General features: G+C 43.4%; 1 protein-coding gene across 1 annotated transcript in view; it reads right to left on the reverse strand.

Annotated features, from left to right (window-relative positions):
* Positions 1 to 23,731, reverse strand: part of grh (grainy head) — an 893,472-nt gene that overhangs the window by 271,628 nt on the left and 598,113 nt on the right. Inside the window, exon 6 of the mRNA XM_070091236.1 lies at positions 16,835 to 16,997. Within this exon, the coding sequence (XP_069947337.1) occupies positions 16,835 to 16,997 (163 nt within the window). The remainder of the gene's footprint in view (positions 1 to 16,834; positions 16,998 to 23,731) is intronic.

Consider the following 23,731-nt stretch of genomic DNA (forward strand, 5'->3'; position numbering starts at 1 on the left):
ATCAGTGTAGAATATAATACTATGTTTATCCTATCCAAACAACTAAACCTATATTGGAACAATGTACATCAATGTACATATATCAGTGTATATATTGTACATCAATGTACATATATCAATGTATATCACTGTACACCAATGAATATCAATGTACATCAGTGTACATATATCAACGTATATCACTGTACATCATTGTATATCAATGTATATCACTGTACATCTATGTATATCAATTTATATCACTATACATCAATATATACCAAGGATAGAGTCCCCACTGGACACAGCGTCTTCCCAATAAGTGTCATAAAGCGAAAATTTCGTCTTAATAACAAATCACTGGAGTAATTCCAGCTTTCCTGCCAACTACACCTCACTTGATGATACCATGTTGTAACCTGTGACTTGATAATAGTCCAGGAAGGAAGCGAAACGCTCTCATGACCTACCTCTCCTATGTGAGGGATTTAATAATAATAATCATAATAATGACTCACGAAATCGTAATGACAATAATAATAATAATAATAATAATAATAATAATAATAATAATAATAACAATAATAATAATAATAATAATAATAATAATAATAATAATAATAATAATAATATATTACAAGGACCCCAATGGGAAAAAAATAATTGTGACCTTTTTTGGGTTATCCAAGATAATTTACACATATGTTATTATGTATGGTAACGGTGCTCATGTGTACCTGTACCTAAATAAACTTACTAAGGTGAATATTGTGCAGCGAGCGTCACTATTAACGCGGTTCTCGGTAAATTCATTCTATAGATTCTTAAGTAAAATCTTTGTAATCTGCTGTAACATCGAACCTGTGGTGTGTATTCTCTTACAACCTGTAATCTGTTTCATTTTTTAATAAATTGTCTATTTTTGTGTTCCTGTCGCAGGCAGCTCATCAACACTGACATCCTGCCATGTTTACCTGACGTATCTAGACAACGTTCAGGTTTGTAGAATTGTTAAATTTATGCTTACGTTCGCTGAGGCAAATCTGTATCCCACATAGAGGACACATGCCAGACCAAGCATGTCTAAGATGACTGAGACACATAAGTCACCAGACACTTCTCATAGTGGACACATACGCAAGTCACTATAAACTACGCTCAACATATCTCATACATAGTGGACACATATGAGGGTTCTATACGTGACATAAAGTGAATGTCCAAGTATCATTGTAACGTTACCTCTGGCGGTTTTGCGATGATGCTAATGAACTGTTGTTGATATTGATTACTCTAACTATGAAAAAGAGAATAAACTGAATGGTTAAAACTATGTCCATAATTTTTAAAAGGGTGGACCGGTGAGCCAGCAGAAGGCCTTGGTCAGATGGCCAAAAGCTCCAATAGCGGGTCATCATATGACTAAGACCAGCGTCAGGAGACACTTGTCCTGTTTCCTGACGAACCTTAGCTAACTTAACCTGTAACTACGGTATTTGTCACTGTCAAGTGTGACAGCACTGACTGGAAGTCATGAATGTTAAAATGGTATATAATACCGACAAGCTGATAAGTAAGACATGGGCAACAGTTTGGTATCTCTATTCCGAAACGTTTCGCCTACACAGTAGGCTTCTTCAGTCAAATACAGATGAGTTAGCAGAAACAGTAGAGATGTGACGACGATGTACATCGATGTGCATCGTCTTCACTTCTCTACTGTTCCTACTAACTCTTCTGTACTCGACTGAAGAGGCCTACTGTGTAGGCGAAACATTTCGGAATAGAGATACCAAACTGTTGCATATGTGTCTTACTTATGAACCGGAAGTCCTGTACTTGTTCTATACAACACTGTGACAACCACAGTCTTTAACAAAAGACACGGGTCTGAAGAAGACTTTTGTTCTAACGTTTCGCTCTGTGCAAATCTTTATCATTTACTTGATAAAACTTACACAAACCAAAACGTTGTCATGAGAAAGACTTGTTTTCTATATTTTATTCTTTTCCATTTTGTTTACGTAACAAAAGTTGGATCTAAAATTAATTATTTTTTTTTAATTCCACCATTTAACGTTCTTCAATTTTTGAAAAAAATCTCTGGGTTTCACATCTTTTATTAGGCGTTATTTTTTTTTTTACAGATATTTAGCAAGAGAAAATATATTGATGGAGCTGGAAAAGTTACAGAGATCTTTAAAGACCTGCGAGGAGCCAATGAAATATTTAACTCAGAACAACTCAGTATGTACTCTCAGGAGCGGAGGAGAGAGAGACACCTGATAATATATATCTGGAAGGTACTCGAGGACCTGGTCCCAAACTTACATCCACTCACTTGATTCCTGGTATCGTAGGTTGACAGTGATATGGTAGGCTGACAGTGATATGGCAGACTGACAGTGATATGGTAGGCTGACAGTGATATGGCAGACTGACAGTGATATGGTAGGCTGACAGTGATATGGCAGACTGACAGTGATATGGTAGGCTGACAGTGATATGGCAGATTGACAGTGATATGGTAGGCTGACAGTGATATGGCAGACTGACAGTGATATGGTAGGCTGACAGTGATATGGCAGACTGACAGTGATATGGTAGGCTGACAGTGATATGGCAGACTGACAGTGATATGGTAGGCTGACAGTGATATGGCAGGCTGACAGTGATATGGTAGGCTGACAGTGATATGGCAGACTGACAATGATGTGGCAGGCTGACAGTGATATGGCAGGCAGACAGTGATTCACATTTATATCCAAAGAGAAAAGGTATCAAAATAAGCTTTACACTCTCGGATATTCTGTCTGGTTTTTTCCCCTTCATCACAATGTTGCTACTGTTGATTAAGCGAGAGGAATTTATTCTCCTTTCTAACCTTCCCCTCCTCCCTCATGCCCCTCCCTTCCCCGTCACCCCCCTCCCCGTCACCCCCCTCCCCCACCCACGTAAACGTTTTCGGACATTAAAGTCATCGGGTCATTACTGAGTGGTGATCGTCTTCGTTGACAACGAACTGCCAATCCAGCCTCGTTAACCTCCAGATTACTGCTTTAACTAAACGTTCTTCAAACGGAGAGCTGTCTTAAAGAGGAACGAGCAGCCGGGTACGTCTGGGGGGCACCGTGTACCCGGTGCCGTGTAACGGTAAGAGTATTATAGGGCTTCCACACGGTGCTGTGTAAAGGCAGGAGTATCCCAGGGCTTCCACACGGTGCCTTATAACGGTAAGAGCATCCTAGGGCTTCCACACGGTGCCGTGAAACGGTAAGAGTATCCTAGGTCTTCCACACGGTGCCGTGTAACGGTAAGAGTATACTAGGGCTTCCACACGGTGCCGTGTAACGGTAAGAGTATCCTAGGGCTTCCACACGGTGCCGTGTAAGCAACAGACACTGGTATATCATTAATGGCACACAGTACCAACAAGTTGACGCACTGTACACATGTGCAACACCTAGGTATCTTTACTGTGAATACGCACTCTCAAAATAAAGACACCCAGGTGTTGCACATGTGTCTTACTCATCAAGAGAGAGTGGAGGCTCTAACACGGTGCAGTGTCAATAATGTGCTCTGTTACACCCTTGTTCATCACAGGTGATCGGTAACCCCTGGGGAATGTTTCTACCCTGAGTGAGACTTAAGCTGTTTATTATGACTTGTGGTTAACTCACTGGCCGGTGAGTTTTAGGATTCACTCGCCGTGGGTTCAATCCTCAACCGTTCCCTGGTTTATATGCAGTCGTGTTATTATGATTACGTGAGTCGCGTCTTGTCTGGTAAAGCCACACTCGCCCCCACTTCTTTACTCTCTCTACTGTCGTCTCCCTCAGTTAACTCGTTACTCCCTCTACTATCGTCTCTCTCAGCCACCTCGTTACTCCCTCCACTGTCGTCTCTCTCAGTTAACTCGTTACTCCCTCCACTGTAGTCTCTCTCAGTTAACTCGTTACTCCCTCTACTATCGTCTCTCTCAGCCACCTCGTTACTCCCTCCACTGTCGTCTCTCTCAGTTAACTCGTTACTCCCTTTACTGTCGTCTCTCTCAGCCACCTCGTTACTCCCTCCACTGTCGTCTCTCTCAGTTAACTCGTTACTCCCTCTACTGTCGTCTCTCTCAGCCACCTCGTTACTCCCTCCACTGTCGTCTCTCTCAGTTAACTCGTTACTCCCTCTACTGTCGTCTCTCTCAGCCACCTCGTTACTCCCTCCACTGTCGTCTCTCTCAGTTAACTCGTTACTCCCTCCACTGTCGTCTCTCTCAGTTAACTCGTTACTCCCTCTACTGTCGTCACACTCAGTTAACTCGTTACTCCCTCCACTGTCGTCTCTCTCAGTTAACTCGTTACTCCCTCTACTGTCGTCACACTCAGTTAACTCGTTACTCCCTCCCTTTATAATTTCTACGACAAGTAAGAACTCTGAATAATCTGCATAACTATGGGCTTTCTTTATGCACAACTAAATGTCATTAATCTCTGTATAAACACTGTATCATGCCGAAATATATTATTATTATTATTATTATTATTATTATTATTATTATTATTATTATTATTATTATTATTATTTATCAATGTTAATTCACAACTTTCTCCAACACTTTATCACTTCTCCAACACTTTATCACTTCTCCAACACTTTATCACTTCTCCAACACTTCAACATCTACTCTTAAGATGAAATTTTTTTTTGTCTATTTTTCAAGTGTCTGGGTAAAATAAAAGTCACAGAAAAGAGAGAACCACGACTTCTGAAACCTAACCTAGCCTAGCCTAACCTAGCCTAGCCTAGCCTAACCTAACCTAACCTAACCTAACCTAGCCTAGCCTAGCCTAGCCTAACCTAACCTAACCTAACCTAGCCTAGCCTAGCCTAACCTAACCTAGCCTAGCCTAGCCTAGCCTAGCCTTGCCTAACCTAACCTAGCCTAGCCTAGCCTAGCCTAACCTAACCTAACCTAGCCTAGCCTAGCCTAGCCTAGCCTAACCTAACCTTACCTAACAAAGGTAACCTAAACTTTTATGAGTGACTTCATAACCAGTCACTATTTTTTTCAGAAGTGAAGGCGAGTATGTTGATGTATGAACTTAAATCTCCTTCCCTAAGCCACAACGTTGTCAGAGACCATATATACACTTAAGGATCACTCTAAATCCACCGGTAACTAAATTACAACTGACCATTGTAATTACCTTCACTCAAGCAGCTGCCTGACCTCAGGCAGCTGTAGTGCTTCCAAGACCTGACCACAAGGAATCGACGAACAAGAGTCAAGTACACGACTTCGGTATAATTAGTGACCAACGTGAGACTTGTGGCCAAACAGCAGCTGCGTTACTCCAGTACAAAGAATAAACGAGGAAATCTGAATAGGTGTTCAGTTCTCCAGCCCTGATATATCAGAACAGTAAATATGCCCAGGTGTTCCCTTCGTGTCTTGTTTATATACTTGTCAGATTTACATACCATTAAAGTAATAATCATTACCAAACTACTGCTACCCAACAGTGACACCGTCACTATATGATGCTGATTTAAATTAGCGAGCACTGCAGAAGGTACCTTATTACTGATGGTATACAATACCGTCAAGGTGATATATAAGACATTTGCAACACTTGTGGGCACCTTTGTTGCCGGAACGTTTCGCCTGCACAACAAGCATTGCCAGTGGAATACAGGTGAACACTGCATTCACCTGTATCCACTAAAGAAAGAACTGCGGGGGTTCTAAGGCAGATAATACCACCTCCACCACTCCTAACATGTCAACATATGCTCGTCTCAGTTCTTGAACTTCATATACTTTCTGTCCTAGAAACTCTTTTGAGGAAAATGGAAACAGATGCATTCACTTAGACCACTCAAGTGTTCTAAGTGAAGGCAGTGGTGTTCTAAGTGAAGGCAGTGGTGTTCTGAGTGAAGGCAGTGGTGTTCTAAGTGAAGGCAGTGGTGTTCTAAGTGAAGGCAGTGGTGTTCTGAGTGAAGGCAGTGGTGTTCTAAGTGAAGGCAGTGGTGTTCTAAGTGAAGGCAGTGGTGTTCTAAGTGAAGGCAGTGGTGTTCTAAGTGAAGGCAGTGGTGTTCTAAGTGAAGGCAGTGGTGTTCTAAGTGAAGGCAGTGGTGTTCTAAGTGAAGGCAGTGGTGTTCTAAGTGAAGGCAGTGGTGTTCTAAGTGAAGGCAGTGGTGTTCTAAGTGAAGGCAGTGGTGTTCTAAGTGAAGGCAGTGGTGTTCTAAGTGAAGGCAGTGGTGTTCTAAGTGAAGGCAGTGGTGTTCTAAGTGAAGGCAGTGGTGTTCTAAGTGAAGGCAGTGGTGTTCTAAGTGAAGGCAGTGGTGTTCTAAGTGAAGGCAGTGGTGTTCTAAGTGAAGGCAGTGGTGTTCTAAGTGAAGGCAGTGGTGTTCTAAGTGAAGGCAGTGGTGTTCTAAGTGAAGGCAGTGGTGTTCTAAGTGAAGGCAGTGGTGTTCTAAGTGAAGGCAGTGGTGTTCTAAGTGAAGGCAGTGGTGTTCTAAGTGAAGGCAGTGGTGTTCTAAGTGAAGGCAGTGGTGTTCTAAGTGAAATGAACATCTATCTTCCACAAGCTGTCATCTATCTTCTTTCTGTCTACCTCCACTCATTCTTTATCGTACAGTCACTGTACTTTCCAACTGTACCCATCCATCATAACACAGTCAGTGTACTTCCCTCCTGCACCCATCTATCACAGTACAGGCACTGTACTTCCCAACTGCACTCATCCATCACAGTACAGGCACTGTACTTCCCACCTGCACTCATCCATCACAGTACAGACACAGTCTTCCCACCTGCACTCATCCATCACAGTACAGGCACTGTACTTCCCACCTGCATTCATCCATCACAGTTCAGGCATTATACTTCCCACCTACACTCATCCATCACAGTACAGACACTGTACTTCCCAACTGTACTCATCCATCACAGTACAGGCACTGTACTTTCCACCTGCACTCATCCATCACAGAACAGGCACTGTACTTCCCACCTGCACTCATCCATCACAGTACAGGCACTGTACTTCCCAACTGCACTCATCCATCACAGTACAGGCACTGTACTTCCCACCTACACTCATCCATCACAGTATAGGCACTGTACTTCCCACCTGCACTCATACATCACAGTACAAGCACTGTACTTGCCACCTGCACTCATACATCACAGTACAGGCGCTGTACTTCCCACCTGCACTCATACATCACAGTACAGGCACTGTACTTCCCACCTGCACTCATCCATCACAGTACAGACACTGTACTTCCTACCTGCACTCATCCATCACAGTACAGACACTGTACTTCCCACCTGCACTCATCCATCACAGTACAGACACTGTACGTCCCACCTACACTCATCCATCACAGTACAGACACTGTACTTCCCACCTGCACTCATCCATCACAGTACAGACACTGTACTTCTCACCTGCATTCATCCATCACAGTACATACACTGTACTTCCCAACTGCACTCATCCATCACAGTACAGACACTGTACTTTCCACCTGCACTCATCCATGACAGTACAGACACTGTACTTCCCACCTGCACTCATACATCACAGTACAGACACTGTACTTCCCACCTGCACTCATTCATCACAGTACAGACACTGTACTTCCCACCTGCAGTCACCCATCACAGTACAGACACTGTACTTCCCACCTGCACTCATACATCACAGTACAGACACTGTACTTCCCACCTGCACTCATCCATCACAGTACAGACACTGTACTTCCCAACTGCACTCACCCATCACAGTACAGACACTGTACTTCCCACCTGCACTCATACATCTCAATGCAGACACTGTACTTCCCACCTGCACTCATACATCACAGTACAGACACTGTATTTCCCACCTGCACTAATCCATCACAGTACAGACACTGTACTCCCCACCTGCACTCATGCATCACAGTACAGACACTGTACTTCCCACCTGCACTCACCCATCACAGTACAGACACTGTACTTCACACCTGCACTCATACATCACAGTACAGACACTGTACTTCCCACCTGCACTCACCCATCACAGTACAGACACTGTACCTCTCACCTGCACTCACCCATCACAGTACAGACACTGTACTTCCCACCTGCACTCATCCATCACAGTACAGACACTGTACTTCCCACCTGCACTCATCCATCACAGTACAGACACTATACTTCCCACCTGCACTAATCCATCACAGTACAGACACTGTACTCCCCACCTGCACTCATACATCACAGTACAGACACTGTACTTCCCACCTGCACTCACCCATCACAGTACAGACACTGTACTTCCCACCTGCACTCATACATCACAGTACAGACACTGTACTTCCCACCTGCACTCACCCATCACAGTACAGACACTGTACTTCTCACCTGCACTCACCCATCACAGTACAGACACTGTACTTCCCACCTGCACACATCCATCACAGTACAGACACTGTACTTCCCACCTGCACTCATCCATCACAGTACAGACACTATACTTCCCACCTGCACTCATCCATCACAGTACAGACACTGTACTTCCCACCTGCACTCATACATCACAGTACAGACACTGTACTTCCCACCTGCACTCATCCATCACAGTACAGACACTGTACTTCCCACCTGCACTCACCCATCACAGTACAGACACTGTACTTCCCACCTGCACTCATCCATCACAGTACAGACACTGTACTTCCCACCTGCACTCATCCATCAGAGTACAGACACTGTACTTCCCAACTGCACTCATCCATCACAGTACAGACACTGTACTTCCCACCTGCACTCATACATCACAGTACAGACACTGTACTTCCCACCTGCACTCATACATCACAGTACAGACACTGTACTTCCCACCTGCAATAATCCATCACAGTACATACACTGTACTCCCCACCTGCACTCATATATCACAGTACAGACACTGTACTTCCCACCTGCACTCACCCATCACAGTACAGACACTGTACTTCTCACCTGCACTCACCCATCACAGTACAGACACTGTACTTCTCACCTGCACTCACCCATCACAGTACAGACACTGTACTTCCCACCTGCACTCATCCATCACAGTACAGACACTGTACTTCCCACCTGCACTCATCCATCACAGTACAGACACTATACTTCCCACCTGCACTAATCCATCACAGTACAGGCGCTGTACTTCCCACCTGCACTCATCCATCACAGTACAGACACTGTACTTCCTACCTGCACTCATCCATCACAGTACAGACACTGTACTTCCCACCTGCACTCATCCATCACAGTACAGACACTGTACGTCCCACCTACACTCATCCATCACAGTACAGACACTGTACTTCCCACCTGCACTCATCCATCACAGTACAGACACTGTACTTCTCACCTGCACTCATCCATCACAGTACAGACACTGTACTTCCCAACTGCACTCATCCATCACAGTACAGACACTGTACTTTCCACCTGCACTCATCCATCACAGTACAGACACTGTACTTCCCACCTGCACTCATACATCACAGTACAGACACTGTACTTCCCACCTGCACTCATCCATCACAGTACAGACACTGTACTTCCCAACTGCACTCACCCATCACAGTACAGACACTGTACTTCCCACCTGCACTCATACATCACAGAACAGACACTGTACTCCCCACCTGCACTCATACATCACAGTGCAGACACTGTACTTCCCACCTGCACTCACCCATCACAGTACAGACACTGTACTTCTCACCTGCACTCACCCATCACAGTACAGACACTGTACTTCCCACCTGCACTCATACATCACAGTACAGACACTGTACTTCCCACCTGCACTCATCCATCACAGTACAGGCGCTGTACTTCCCACCTGCACTCATCCATCACAGTACAGACACTATACTTCCCACCTGCACTCATACATCACAGTACAGACACTGTACTTCCCACCTGCACTCATCCATCACAGTACAGACACTGTACTTCCCAACTGCACTCACCCATCACAGTACAGACACTGTACTTCCCACCTGCACTCATACATCACAGTACAGACACTGTACTTCCTACCTGCACTCATACATCACAGAACAGACACTGTACTTCCCACCTGCACTAATCCATCACAGTACATACACTGTACTCCCCACCTGCACTCATACATCACAGTGCAGACACTGTACTTCCCACCTGCACTCACCCATCACAGTACAGACACTGTACTTCTCACCTGCACTCACCCATCACAGTACAGACACTGTACTTCCCACCTGCACTCATACATCACAGTACAGACACTGTACTTCCCACCTGCACTCATACATCACAGTACAGGCGCTGTACTTCCCACCTGCACTCATCCATCACAGTACAGACACTATACTTCCCACCTGCGCTCATCCATCACAGTACAGACACTGTACTTCCCACCTGCACTCATCCATCACAGTACAGACACTGTACTTACCACCTGCACTCATCCATCACAGTACAGACACTATACTTCCCTCCTGCACTCATCCATCACAGTACAGGCGCTGTACTTCTCACCTGCACTCATCCATCACAGTACAGACACTGTACTTCCCACCTCCAGATGTTAAGGTCAGCTAACGAACATTACAAAATAACTCTTCAAGACTCCTCAGCAATATCCGTCACCCAGTTTCCAAAACCCAAGTTGAAAATCATCAATAAAAAGCCCAGCCTCACCCATGCTACAAGAGAGAGACTGATAAAAGTCTCCATGTGATCAGTCAAGTCGAGGTTCTCTATTGGCTGGGGATCTCTAACTATCGACTCATAAAAGAGGCACTTAAAGAATTTTACGGCGACTGCAACGCGTACACAGAAAGCGTTCCAACCTCAATGCTTTATTTTGTCGTAAAGTTCAGCTAGCGGTGTATACACACCCAGAGCTGCCAGAGGCAGCTCTGGGTGTATATATATATATATATATATATATATATATATATATATATATATATATATATATATATATATATATATATATATATGCAATAAGATCACAATGTATATATATATATATATATATATATATATATATATATATATATATATATATATATACAGAGAGAGAGAGAGAGAGAGAGAGAGAGACAGACAGACAGACAGACAGAGACAGAGACAGGCAGAAAGACAGAGATATTGGATTAGAGCATATGGGAAAGACAGACAGCAGATGACTGGGAGGTCTGCAGTGAGGCTGTCTGGTGAAATTTACTTCTTTCTAGATTAATAACTATCATATATTGTCTTTGTGTGAATGTCAAGGATAGAAAAACAGAAGGCTCTCTTTCCCCTCCACTCCCTCCTCCCGCTCACTGCTGTTATAAAAATAAGGTAAAACATATACCAGACATAGGGGAAAAATGACGTAGAATTTATTAAAGCAATAGAACAGGATGGAAGACGCTGGCTACAACTAACTCCTAACTTACTAGTGTTACTCCACTACCATTCACAGAATTGTATTTCTCAGGGGTTCTACTTCTGGTTCCCACCAATTCCGCTATGACTATCAGAGATATCTTAATCTGTCGTTAATCAATTTAGAGTCGTTTAATATAAGTTCTCTATCTGAAATACGTAAATGCAGCTTGGGAAGCTTGTCAAATATCGTATAGGCAACTATTACCACCGTATATCCTGACTCCCAGATAATAATCCCTAGTCAGGTTACCCCAGGCGTAATCCCTTACGCCTATATAATCTGAAGTACGAAAATTAGAGACCCTGACTTTGTTTTCGTTGCTAACGTAATTCCAAGAGATACTGACATCATTACTTAATGTAATTCCAGGAGATACTGTTTTCGTTACTAAAGTAATTCCAGGAGATACTGTTATAGTTTTAGTTCATCTATTTCATTTCTTGCACTCTGATATCTGTATAGAGCTATGATGTTAAGGAACTTTTTGCCTTGTTGCTCTTGTTTTCTGAACGTTTTCCTATCCTGGTAATTCTAGTTTCTTCCGTCCCTAGTACCACTACCACTTTCTTACCCCCACACACTCTTACTCTTACACAATTTAGCAATGACTCCGACTAAATTAGCCAATGCTCTCACCTCTTCCCCAAAAAGCTGCACTACATCTCTTGCATACATACCATGTTTGCTAAAGAAATTATCCCAATTGTCAACGAATGGAACTGCAAGTTCCTTTCAGTGTTCGTCTAGCCAGCAATTTACACCAGTTGTCCTAGATAACCATTTACTGCTCATTCCTCTTCTAGGTAAAATACTACATGTCCTTTTCTGTGACCTAATTAGATCACCAGCTGCTTCGTACTTGGCTATTCTCTGCTGCGTTGAGTATCACATCCTACAACACTGAGACTGATAATGAGGTTGTTTCTATTACTTGATAAGATGTTATCAAATCTGTTAACTGCATCACTAATACCTGCGCCAGGTACACCTCTCACCTGCGAGTCTCTGACAAAAATACGTTCTTTTTTTTTTACAGGTTAAGGCATTCGTCTTACCTGTTTTCTTGTAAACACCTGTACATTTCTGTTTGTCAACCTTCTTTAATTTAGTTTTTCTCTCACTTCTGCAAGCCATTTTCTATGCACTACATGTAACGTGTTTCCCTTCGTTATTGCCAGCCATTTCACATTCCTTAATACATTTTCCACCCTATTTATCCACATTTAATTTTGATTTCTCATTCTCTTCCCGAAAGCTAGAACCTCATCTTTTACAATTGTTAATTCTGCAATTAAAATTCGACAATGCTCCTGTAAGCGCACTGGACAAGCTACTGTTAACAAGAACTCCACACAAGTCTTCCCGAGAAAAGCATACAGCTCTTGACAGCCGTATATATTTTATATACTACGTATACAGTAAAAGTCTAGTTAATATATTGCAAAAACTTAGCTGTGTTGACTTCACTTTTCCAAATAATATATCTCTTATAAGGTTTGGAAGGTCGTGCCTATCAAACCTTATAAAGATATTTGATAGCCTACCAAAGGTCAGGAACGAGAGGGAGGGAATGACTGTTTTTCTCAACGGGCTTCGATACCTTGTCATAAAAACTTCCTGAAATTCGTGAATCAAGAGCTCACCCTATTTCCCCCTGAAAATATAAATATAGGTGAAACAAATTATATAGACACAAAAACTCAAGTCGGTAGCATCAGTCAAGTCACATAATTCCCACCACTCACAGTTTATATAAAAAAAAAAAACAATCACAGGTTGAATTCCCCAGGCGACCACAAGGGTGGCGAGGCCCAGTTTCCGGGCACCTACACCCGTGGGACCTGCCCAGCTACCTGATCCAACCACCAACCCTGGATCAACCTCCAACACCTCCCCCCATCCCCGGTCCTACACAAATACACACACACACACACACACACACACACACACACACACACACACACACACACACTCACTCACTCACACTCACACTCACACTCACACTCACACACACACACACACACACAAACCTTCTGGACTTTTATGGTAAAGTAACAGAAGTAAGACACGAGAAAGAGGGGTGGGTTGATTGCTTTTTCCTGGACTGCAGGAAGGCCTTCGACATAGTTCCTCACAAGAGATTAGTGCAGAAGCTAGAGGATCGGGCGCATATAACAGGAAGGGCACTGCAATGGATCAGAGAATACTTGACAGGGAGGCAACAACGAGTCATGGTACGTGAAGAAATATCACAGTGGGCCCCTGTGACGAACGGGGTCCCACAGGGGTCAGTCCTAGGTCTGATACATGTGAATGACATGATGGAAGGGATAGACTCAGAGGTGTCCCTGTTCGCAGATGATGTGAAGTTAATGAGAAAAATTAAATCAGATAAGGATCAGGCAGGACTACAAAGAGACCTGGACACCCTGGACACGTGGTCCAGCAACTGGCTTCTCGAATTCATCCCCGCCAAATGCAAAGTCATGAAGATTGGAGAAGGGCAAAGAAGACCGCAGACAGAGTATAGGCTAGGTGGACAAAGGCTGCAAATCTCACTCAAGGAGAAAGATCTTGGGGCGACCATAACACAGGGCATGTCACCGGAAGCACACATCAACCAGATAACTGCTGCAGCATATGGGCACCTGGCAAACCTGAGAATAGCGTTCCGATACCTTAGTAAGGAATCGTTCAAGACACTGTACACTGTGTACGTCAGGCCCATACTGGAATATGCAGCACCAGTTTGGAACCCACACCTGGTCAAGCACGTCAAGAAATTAGAGAAAGTACAAAGGTTTGTAACAAGGATAGTTCCGGAACTCAGGGGAATGTCCAACGATGAAAGGTTGAGGGAAATTGGACTGACGACACTGGAGGACAGGAGGGTCAGGGAAGACATGGTAACGACATACAAAATACTGCGTGGAATAGATAAGGTGGACAGAGACAGAATGTTCCAGAGATGGGACACAATTTGAACACAAGAGAGGGAACACAATTCGGAGATGTTAGGGAGTATTTCTTTAGTTATAGAGTCGTCAGGAAGTGGAATTGCCTAGCAAATGATGTAGCGGAGGCAGGTACCATACATAGCTTTAAGACGAGGTATGACAAATCTCAGGAAGCAGAGAGAGAGAGAGGACCTAGTAGCGATCAATGAGGAGGCGGGGCCAGGAGCGGAGTCTTGACCCCTGCAACCACAATTAGGTGAGTACAATTAGGTGAGTATACGTGGCGAGGTGTCAGAGTGGGCACCTGCGACGAGTGGGGTCCCACAGGGGTCAGTCCTAGGACCGGTGCTATTCCTGGTATTTGTGAACATGACGGAAGGTATAGACTCCGAAGTGTCCCTAATTGCAGATGATGTGAACTTGATGAGAAGAATTCAATCGGACGAGGACCAGGCAGAACTACAAAGTGATCTGGACAGGCTGCAGGCCTGGTCCAGCATTTGGATCCTGGAGTTCAACCCCACCAAATGCAAAGTCATGAAGATTGGGAAAGGGCAAAAAAAACTTCAAACGCAATACAGTCTAGGAAGCCAGAGACTGCAAACCTCACTCAAGGAAAAAGATCTTAGGGTGAGTATAACACCAGGCACATCTCCCGAAGCGCACATCAACCAAATAACTGCTGCAGCATATGAGTGCCTGGCAAACCTCAGAACAGCATTCCGACATCTTAATAAGGAATCGTTCAGGACTCTGTACACCGTGTACGTTAGGCCCACATTGGAGTATGCGGCACCAGTTTGGAACCCACACCTAGCCAAGCACGTAAAAAAAATAGAGAAAGGGCTAAGGTTTGCAACAAGACTAGTCCCAGAGCTAAGGCATATGTCCTACGAGGAGAGGTTAAGGGAAATCGACCTTACGACACGTGAGGACAGGAGAGATAGGGGAGACATGATAACGACATTTAAAATACTGAGAGGAATTGATAAGGTGGACAGAGACAGAACGTTCCAGAGATGGGATACAGCAACAAGGGGACACAGTTGGAAGTTGAAGACACAGATGAGTCACAGGGATGTTAGGAAGTATTTCTTCAGTCACAGAGTTGTCAGGAAGTGGAATAGTTTGGGAAACGATGTAGTGGAGGCAGGATCCATTCATAGCTTTAAGCAGAGGTATGATAAAGCTCATGGTGCAGGGAGAGTGACCTAGTAGCTGCCAGTGAAGAGGCGGGGCCAGAAGCTATGACTCGACCCCTGCAACCACAACTAGGTGAGTACAACTAGGTGAGTACACACACATTCACACGCACATTTATGTTGTACACTAAACAAACATTAAGAACATTCTCAACAACTGGATGTTATTAGGCATAACTGGTGTATTTTCCAGGAATATTCGTTTACGAGCAGGAGATGAGAACACAAGTGCTCAATAATATCGAGCTCTACCCTCTACCTACCATCATTCCCTCATATCTCATTACTCAGTTTCATGTTGCTGTTTTTCACAACTGATTTTTATCACGGGATGTATTTTAATACAATAACTGATTTTATGTGTACCAAGTTGAGAACACATGTGTGATTACGCCTTCTGGTTATTTTTTTATTTACGCATTAAGACACTGATTCACATGTATACACACATGTGCACAAACACGCACGCACGCACCGACGCACATATTCCAAGTTCACTTTCTTTTTGCATGAAAATGGTAAAAGATGTGAAAAATGCAGTTGTGTGAGAGTTTGACGGGTGTGTAAGGCAGCTCAACATGGGCGCTTCTAGTGGCCAGTAACACATCATAATCAATACTTCAGTACAAGTACTGTCCAGTGTATCCAGTGAGGTTTTCCCATGACAATGTTTATTTTCCCACTGAGTGTTATGTCACTACTAGTGTCTGAAAAAGTCCTTCACAAGAAGTGTCAAGATGTAACATGAGAGCAGTCTTGGTAGTTATTTAATGGTATCATCACACGTAATCCATCTGCCAGTAATTTCATGTTACTTTAATTATGATGTTAAGTAAAAGGATGCAAGCTTAACTAATGTGACATTTTATTGTGGCAACGTTTCGTTCTCCAGGAGCTTTATCAAGCCGGCTTGATGAAGCTCTCCTCCTCCTATAAAACTTCTACATTCCTCATGAGCCCTTCTCTCATAAGCTCTAAGAAACCTCACACTTCTACACCGCCTCTACAACGACAAACACGACATTCCTTCCTTCTATACCGCCTTTAGGACGGGGAACAAGTCTCCCTGATTCTACGCAGTATCAAGGAGACACAACATCTCCCTCTTTACAATGTCTATAGATCTCAAACCTCTCCTCCAACTGAGACAAACTTCTCTCTCTCTCTCTCTCTCTCTCTCTCTCTCCTCTACACCTCCAGCAACCTCTGCAGCACGTACCTTGACTGTGCCAGACTTGAGGGGCTTCTCCGGGTCTGGGATGTACTCCATGGTGATGCCATAGAACTGACCCTTGTTGATGTAGGTGATACGGTCGTCCTCCCGCCGCTGTGACGTCGAGATGGGAGTCTCAAGGTGATACTTGAAGCCGTACTGGTTGACTCTGCCAAGGTAGGAGAGAAACCATTAATTTGTTAATCTGGGTAACTAAAAAAAAAATAGCATGCCCATACACACATGAAGATATACAAATACCCATGTTAACATAATTATGCATATACGTACATACACAAATATGAACAAACAGGGCTTTCGATACCAAGAGAGAGAGAACGCAATAGCGGCCAGCGAACAGGAGCCAAGAGCTGAGATTCGATCCCTGCAATCACATATAGGTGAGTACATGCGTATACAGAATTTTTATTAAGATAAACAAATGGAAATAATCAAGAAGGCATAACTCATCCATACATAGATAGGTATATATTAGAGGCATATACAACGCAAGGTATAATATATATATATATATCTATATATATATATATATATATATATATATATATATATATATATATATATATATATATATATATATATATATATATATATTTCAACAAGTCGGCCGTCTCCCACCGAGGCAGGGTGACCCAAAAAAGAAAGAAAATCCCCCAAAAGAAAATACTTTCATCATCATTCAACACTTTCACCACACTCACACATTATCACTGTTTTTGCAGAGGTGCTCAGAATACAACAGTTCAGAAGCATATACGTATAAAGATACACAACATATCCCTCCAAACTGCCAATATCCCAAAACCCCTCCATTTCCAGGACTCAAGTCCGATTATATGAAAATAACCGGTTTCCCTGAATCCCTTCACTAAATATTACCCTGCTCACACTCCAACAGATCGTCAGGTCCCAAGTATCATTCGTCTCCATTCACTCTTATCTAACACGCTCATGCACGCTTGCTGGAAGTCCAAGCCCCTCGCCCACAAAACCTCCTTTACCCCCTCTTTCCAACCCTTTCGAGGACGACCCCCACCCCTCCTTCCTTCCCCTATAGATTTATATGCTTTCCATGTCATTCTACTTTGATCCATTCTCTCTAAATGACCAAACCACCTCAACAACCCCTTTTCTGCCCTCTGACTAATGCTTTTATTAACTCCACACCTTCTCCTAATTTCCACACTCCGAATTTTCTGCATAATATTTACACCACACATTGCCCTTAGACAGGACATCTCCACTGCCTCCAACCGTCTCCTCGCTGCTGCATTTACCACCCAAGCTTCACATCCATATAAGAGTGTTGGTACTACTATACTTTCATACATTCCCTTCTTTGCCTCCATAGATAACGTTTTTTGACTCCACATATACCTCAACGCACCACTCACCTTTTTTCCCTCATCAATTCTATGATTAACCTCATCCTTCATAAATCCATCCGCCGACACGTCAACTCCCAAGTATCTGAAAACATTCACTTCTTCCATATACTCCTCCTCCCCAATTTGATATCCAATTTTTCTTTATCTAAATCATTTGATACCCTCATCACCTTACTCTTTTCTATGTTCACTTTCAACTTTCTACCTTTACACACATTCTCAAACTCATCCACTAACCTTTGCAATTTTTCTTTAGAATCAGTATCATCAGCAAAAAGTAACTGTGTCACTTCCCATTTTGAATTTGATTCCCCATAATTTAACCCAACCCCTCTCCCGAACACCTTAGCATTTACTTCTTTTACAACCCCATCTATAAATATATTAAACAACCATGGTGACATTACACATCCCTGTCTAAGACCTACTTTTACCGGGAAGTATTCTCCCTCTCTTCTACACACCCTAACCTGAGCCTCACTACCCTTATAAAAACTCTTAACAGCATTTAGTAACTTACCACCTATTCCATATACTTGCAACATCTGCCACATTGCTCCTCTATCCACTCTATCATATGCCTTTTCTAAATCCATAAATGCAATAAAAACTTCCCTACCTTTATCTAAATACTGTTCACATATATGCTTCAATGTAAACACTTGATCTACACATCCCCTACCCACTCTGAAACCTCCTTGCTCATCCGCAATCCTACATTCTGTCTTACCTCTAATTCTTTCAATTATAACCCTACCGTATACTTTTCCTGGTATACTCAGTAAACTTATTCCTCTATAATTTTTACAATCTCTTTTGTCCCCTTTCCCTTTATATAAAGGGACTATACATGCTCTCCGCCAATCCCTAGGTACCGTCCCCTCTTTCATACATTTATTAAACAAAAGTACCAACCACTCCAACATTATATCCCCCCCTGCTTTTAACATTTCTGTCATGATCCCATCAGTTCCAGCTGCTTTACCCCCTTTCATTCTACGTAATGCCTCACGTACCTCCACCACACTTACATTCTGCTCTTCTTCACTCCTAAAAGATGGTATACCTCCCTGGCCAGTGCATGAAATTACCGCCTCCCTTTCTTCCTCAACATTTAAAAGTTCCTCAAAATATTCTCGCCATCTACCTAATACCTCCCTTTCCCCATCTACTAATTCCCCTACTCTGTTTTTAACTGACAAATCCATACTTTCCCTAGGCTTTCTTAACTTGTTTAACTCACTCCAAAAGTTTTTCTTATTTTCATTAAAATTTCTTGACAGTGCCTCTCCCACTCTATCATCCGCTCTCCTTTTGCACTCTCTCACCACTCTCTTCACCTTTCTTTTACTCTCCATATACTCTGCTCTTCTTATAACACTTCTGCTTTGTAAAAACCTCTCATAAGCTACCTTTTTCTCTTTTATCACACCCTTTACTTCATCATTCCACCAGTCACTCCTCTTTCCTCCTGCACCCACCCTCCTATAACCACAAACTTCTGCCCCACATTCTAATACTGCATTTTTAAAACTATTCCAAACCTCTTCAACCCCCCCCCACTACTCATCTTTGCACTAGCCCACCTTCTTGCCAATAGTCGCTTATATCTCACCCAAACTTCCTCCTCCCTTAGTTTATACACTTTCACCTCCCTCTTACTTGTTGTTGCCACCTTCTTCTTTTCCCATCTACCTCTTACTCTAACTGTAGCTACAACTAAATAATGATCCGATATATCAGTTGCCCCTCTATAAACATGTACATCCTGGAGCTTACCCATCAACCTTTTATCCACCAATACATAATCTAACAAACTACTTTCATTGCGTGCTACATCATACCTTGTATATTTATTTATCCTCTTTTTCATAAAATATGTATTACTTATTACCAAATTTTTTTCTACACATACATATATATATATATATATATATATATATATATATATATATATATATATATATATATATATATATATATATAAACCCCTTCTCCTGTACAAATTACTAAATTTAAAAAGAGAAACTTTTGTTTTTCTTTTTGGGCCACCCTGCTTCGGTGGGATGCGGCCGGTTTGTTGAAAGAATATCAATGCAATAAGATCACAGGACGCAAGTGATATCACAATATGCAGAACAACCACTGTGAAAAAATAGTGAAATTGCAGGCGCTTTCGTGACATCTCACATTATACATATACGTACATGTTCGCAATAAAGCTAACATAATCCTTGACTTCATATCAAGAAGTATAAATAATAGAAGTCCTCAGTTTGTTCTTCAATTTCTACATATCTTTGGTTAGGCCTCATCAAGATTATGCTGCACAGTTTTGGTCACCGTATTACAGAATGGATATAACTGCTCTGGAAAATGTACAAAGGAGGATGACAAAGTTGATCCCATGTATCAGAAATCTTCCCTATGAGGATAGACTGAGGGCCCTGAATCTGCACTCTCTAGAAAGGCGTAGAACTAGGGTTGATAAGATTGAGGTGTATAAGTGGAAAACAGGAATAAATAATGGGGATGTAAATAGCGTGCTAAAAATATCTAGCCCAAACACGACTCGCAGCAATGGTTTAAAGTTGTAAAAATTTAGATTCAGGAAGGATATAGGAAAGAACTGGTTTGGTAACAGAGTTATGGATGAGTTGAACAAATTCCCGAGTACCGTCATAGAAGCTAAAACGTTGTGTAGTTTTAAAAGTAGGTTAGATAAATATATGAGTGAGGGTGGGTGTGAGCTGGACCTGACTAGCTTGTGCTAGTAGGTTGATGCCGTGTCCCATTATGAAGTGTAGGTGACCTGACTAGGTGAGTCACTGGCCTACGCAGGGGGTGACATGGACCTGCCTCGCATAGGCCAGTAGGCCTGCTGCAGTGTTCCTTCTTTATTATGTTCTTATGTTCCTTGATAATATGATCCTTGATATATATATGTATATATGTATATGTATATATATATATATATATATATATATATATATATATATATATATATATATATATATATATATATATATATATATATGTATATATATATTACACTAAATGGGAAAGTGGAGAAGAATTCTTCCTCCGTAATCCATGTGTGTCACAAGAGGCGATTAAAATATCAGGAACAAGGGGCTAGTAACACCTCCTGTATAAATTACTAAACGTAAAAAGAAGAAAAACTCTATGAAAGAGCTTGTTCTTTTTCGTGTGACCAGCCTCGGTGGGAGACGGTACAGCCTCATACTGCTGGGTAGAGTTCTGGGACCCCAGAACAGCCTGAGTTCTTCGTGGCATGGATTCAACAAGGTACTGGAGACATTCCTTAGAGATCCTGGTCCATGTTGACATGATAGCAACATACAGTTGCTGCAGATTTATGCTGATTTCGCCAATTTCTAACTCTACCATTTAAAAGCACATATCGCAATTTGTCAGATTAGGCGACGTTTCTCCAGTCTTCAACAGTCCAGTTTTGGTGAGTCTGTGTTTATTGTAGCTTCATTTGGAGGTATTACATAACGTAGTAGAGGGAGGGTAGAGGGAGGGTAGAGGGAGGGGGAAAGGGGATAGAGAGGGAGAAGGTGTGAGAGAGGGAGGAAGGAAGGGAGGGAGGGGGGTAGGGAGGAGTTCGTGGAAGGGTATCTCTGACACGTGCTGGGGGTGGTGGGTAGGAGAAGGGAGAGAGTGTGACGTGAGTCTGGGGAGAGATTGTTTCCACTCCCCTGCAACACTCGTCCCTACACCCTAGCAACACTCGTCCCTACACCCCATCAACACTCGTCCCTACACCCCAGCAACATTCGTCCCTACACCCCAGCAACACTCGTCCCTACACCCCAGCAACACTCGTCCCTACACCCCAGCAACATTCATCCCTACACCCCAGCAACACTCGTCCCTACACCCTAGCAACACTCGTCCCTACACCCTAACACTCGTCCCTACACCCCATCAACACTCGTCCCTACACCCCTGCAACACTCGTCCCTACACCCCAGCAACACTCGTCCCTATACCCCTGCAACACTCGTCCCTACACCCTAGCAACACTCGTCCCTACACCCCAGCAACACTCGTCCCTACACCCCAGCAACACTCGTCCCTACACTCCAGCAACCCTCGTCCCTACACCCTAGCAACACTCGTCCCTACACCTAGCAACACTCGTCCCTACACCCAAGCAACACTCGTCCCTACACCCCAGCAACACTCGTCCCTACACCTCAGCAACTCTCGTCCCTACACCACAGCAACACTCGTCCCTACACCCCTGTAACACTCATCCCTACACCCCTGCAACACTCGTCCCTACACCCCTGCAACACTCGTCCCTACACACCTGCAACACTCGTCCCTACACCCTAGCAACACTCGTCCCTACACCCCTGCAACACTCGTCCCAACACCCCTGCAACACTCGTCCCTACACCCCTGCAACACTCGTCCCTACACCCCAACAACCCTCGTCCCTACACCCAAGCAACACTCGTCCCTACACCCCTGTAACACTCGCCCCTACACCCCTGCAACACTCGTCCCTACAGCCTTGCAACACTCGTTCCTACACCCCTGCAGCACTCGTCCCTACACCCACGCAACACTCGTCCCTACACCCCTGCAACAATCATCCCTACACCCCTGAAACACTCGTCCTCACATCCCTGCAACACTCATCCCTACACCTCTACAACACTCATCCCTACACCCCTGCAACACTCGTCCCTATGCCTCTACAACACTCATTCCTACACCCCTGCAACACTCGTCCCTATGCCTCTGCAACACTCGCCCCTCCACCCCTGTAACACTGATACCCTTCAGCACATGTCCAGTATATTACAATAACTCTCTCACACGCACACACACACATACACACACACACACACACTCACACACACACGCGGGGCCAGGAGCTCGGACTCGACCCCCGCAACCTCAACTAGGTGAGTACACACACACACACACACACACACACACACACACACACACACACACACACACACACACACACACACACACACACACACACACACACACACACAAATCCATTACGTCCTCTAAGACTTTGCTTGGTTTTCATAAAGGTAAATCTGGTTGTGAGAGTTTACCTTCTGTCTCGCTATTAGCAAACAGGGAACTGAGCGTCTCCTTGTATTAGTCACCTTTGTATTCAGTGGAATACAGAGGAAAGTAAGAGAAAGACAGCAACAGCAGTAGTAGCGAGGTAAAGATAATGTGATCAGTCCATTAACCTTGAAGTGGAGGTGGTCAATGTCAGCCTGGAGAGGTGCAATGAATGACCCTCAAGAATTTAGAGATTTATGCAAATAAATTTTAATTTTGGTGGTACAGGTTGAGGTAGGTTCCCCAGGACATTCTGGCCCGGGTCTTCTCCATATGGTGACCCGGCTTTAATTTTGGTGGGTGGGAAGGACTTACGTGTCTTCATAAGTTATTTATCGTAGAGTAAATCAACGTTTCGGCAATAAAT

This window comes from Cherax quadricarinatus, chromosome 34, assembly GCF_038502225.1.
Source record: "Cherax quadricarinatus isolate ZL_2023a chromosome 34, ASM3850222v1, whole genome shotgun sequence".
NCBI lineage: Eukaryota > Metazoa > Arthropoda > Malacostraca > Decapoda > Parastacidae > Cherax > Cherax quadricarinatus.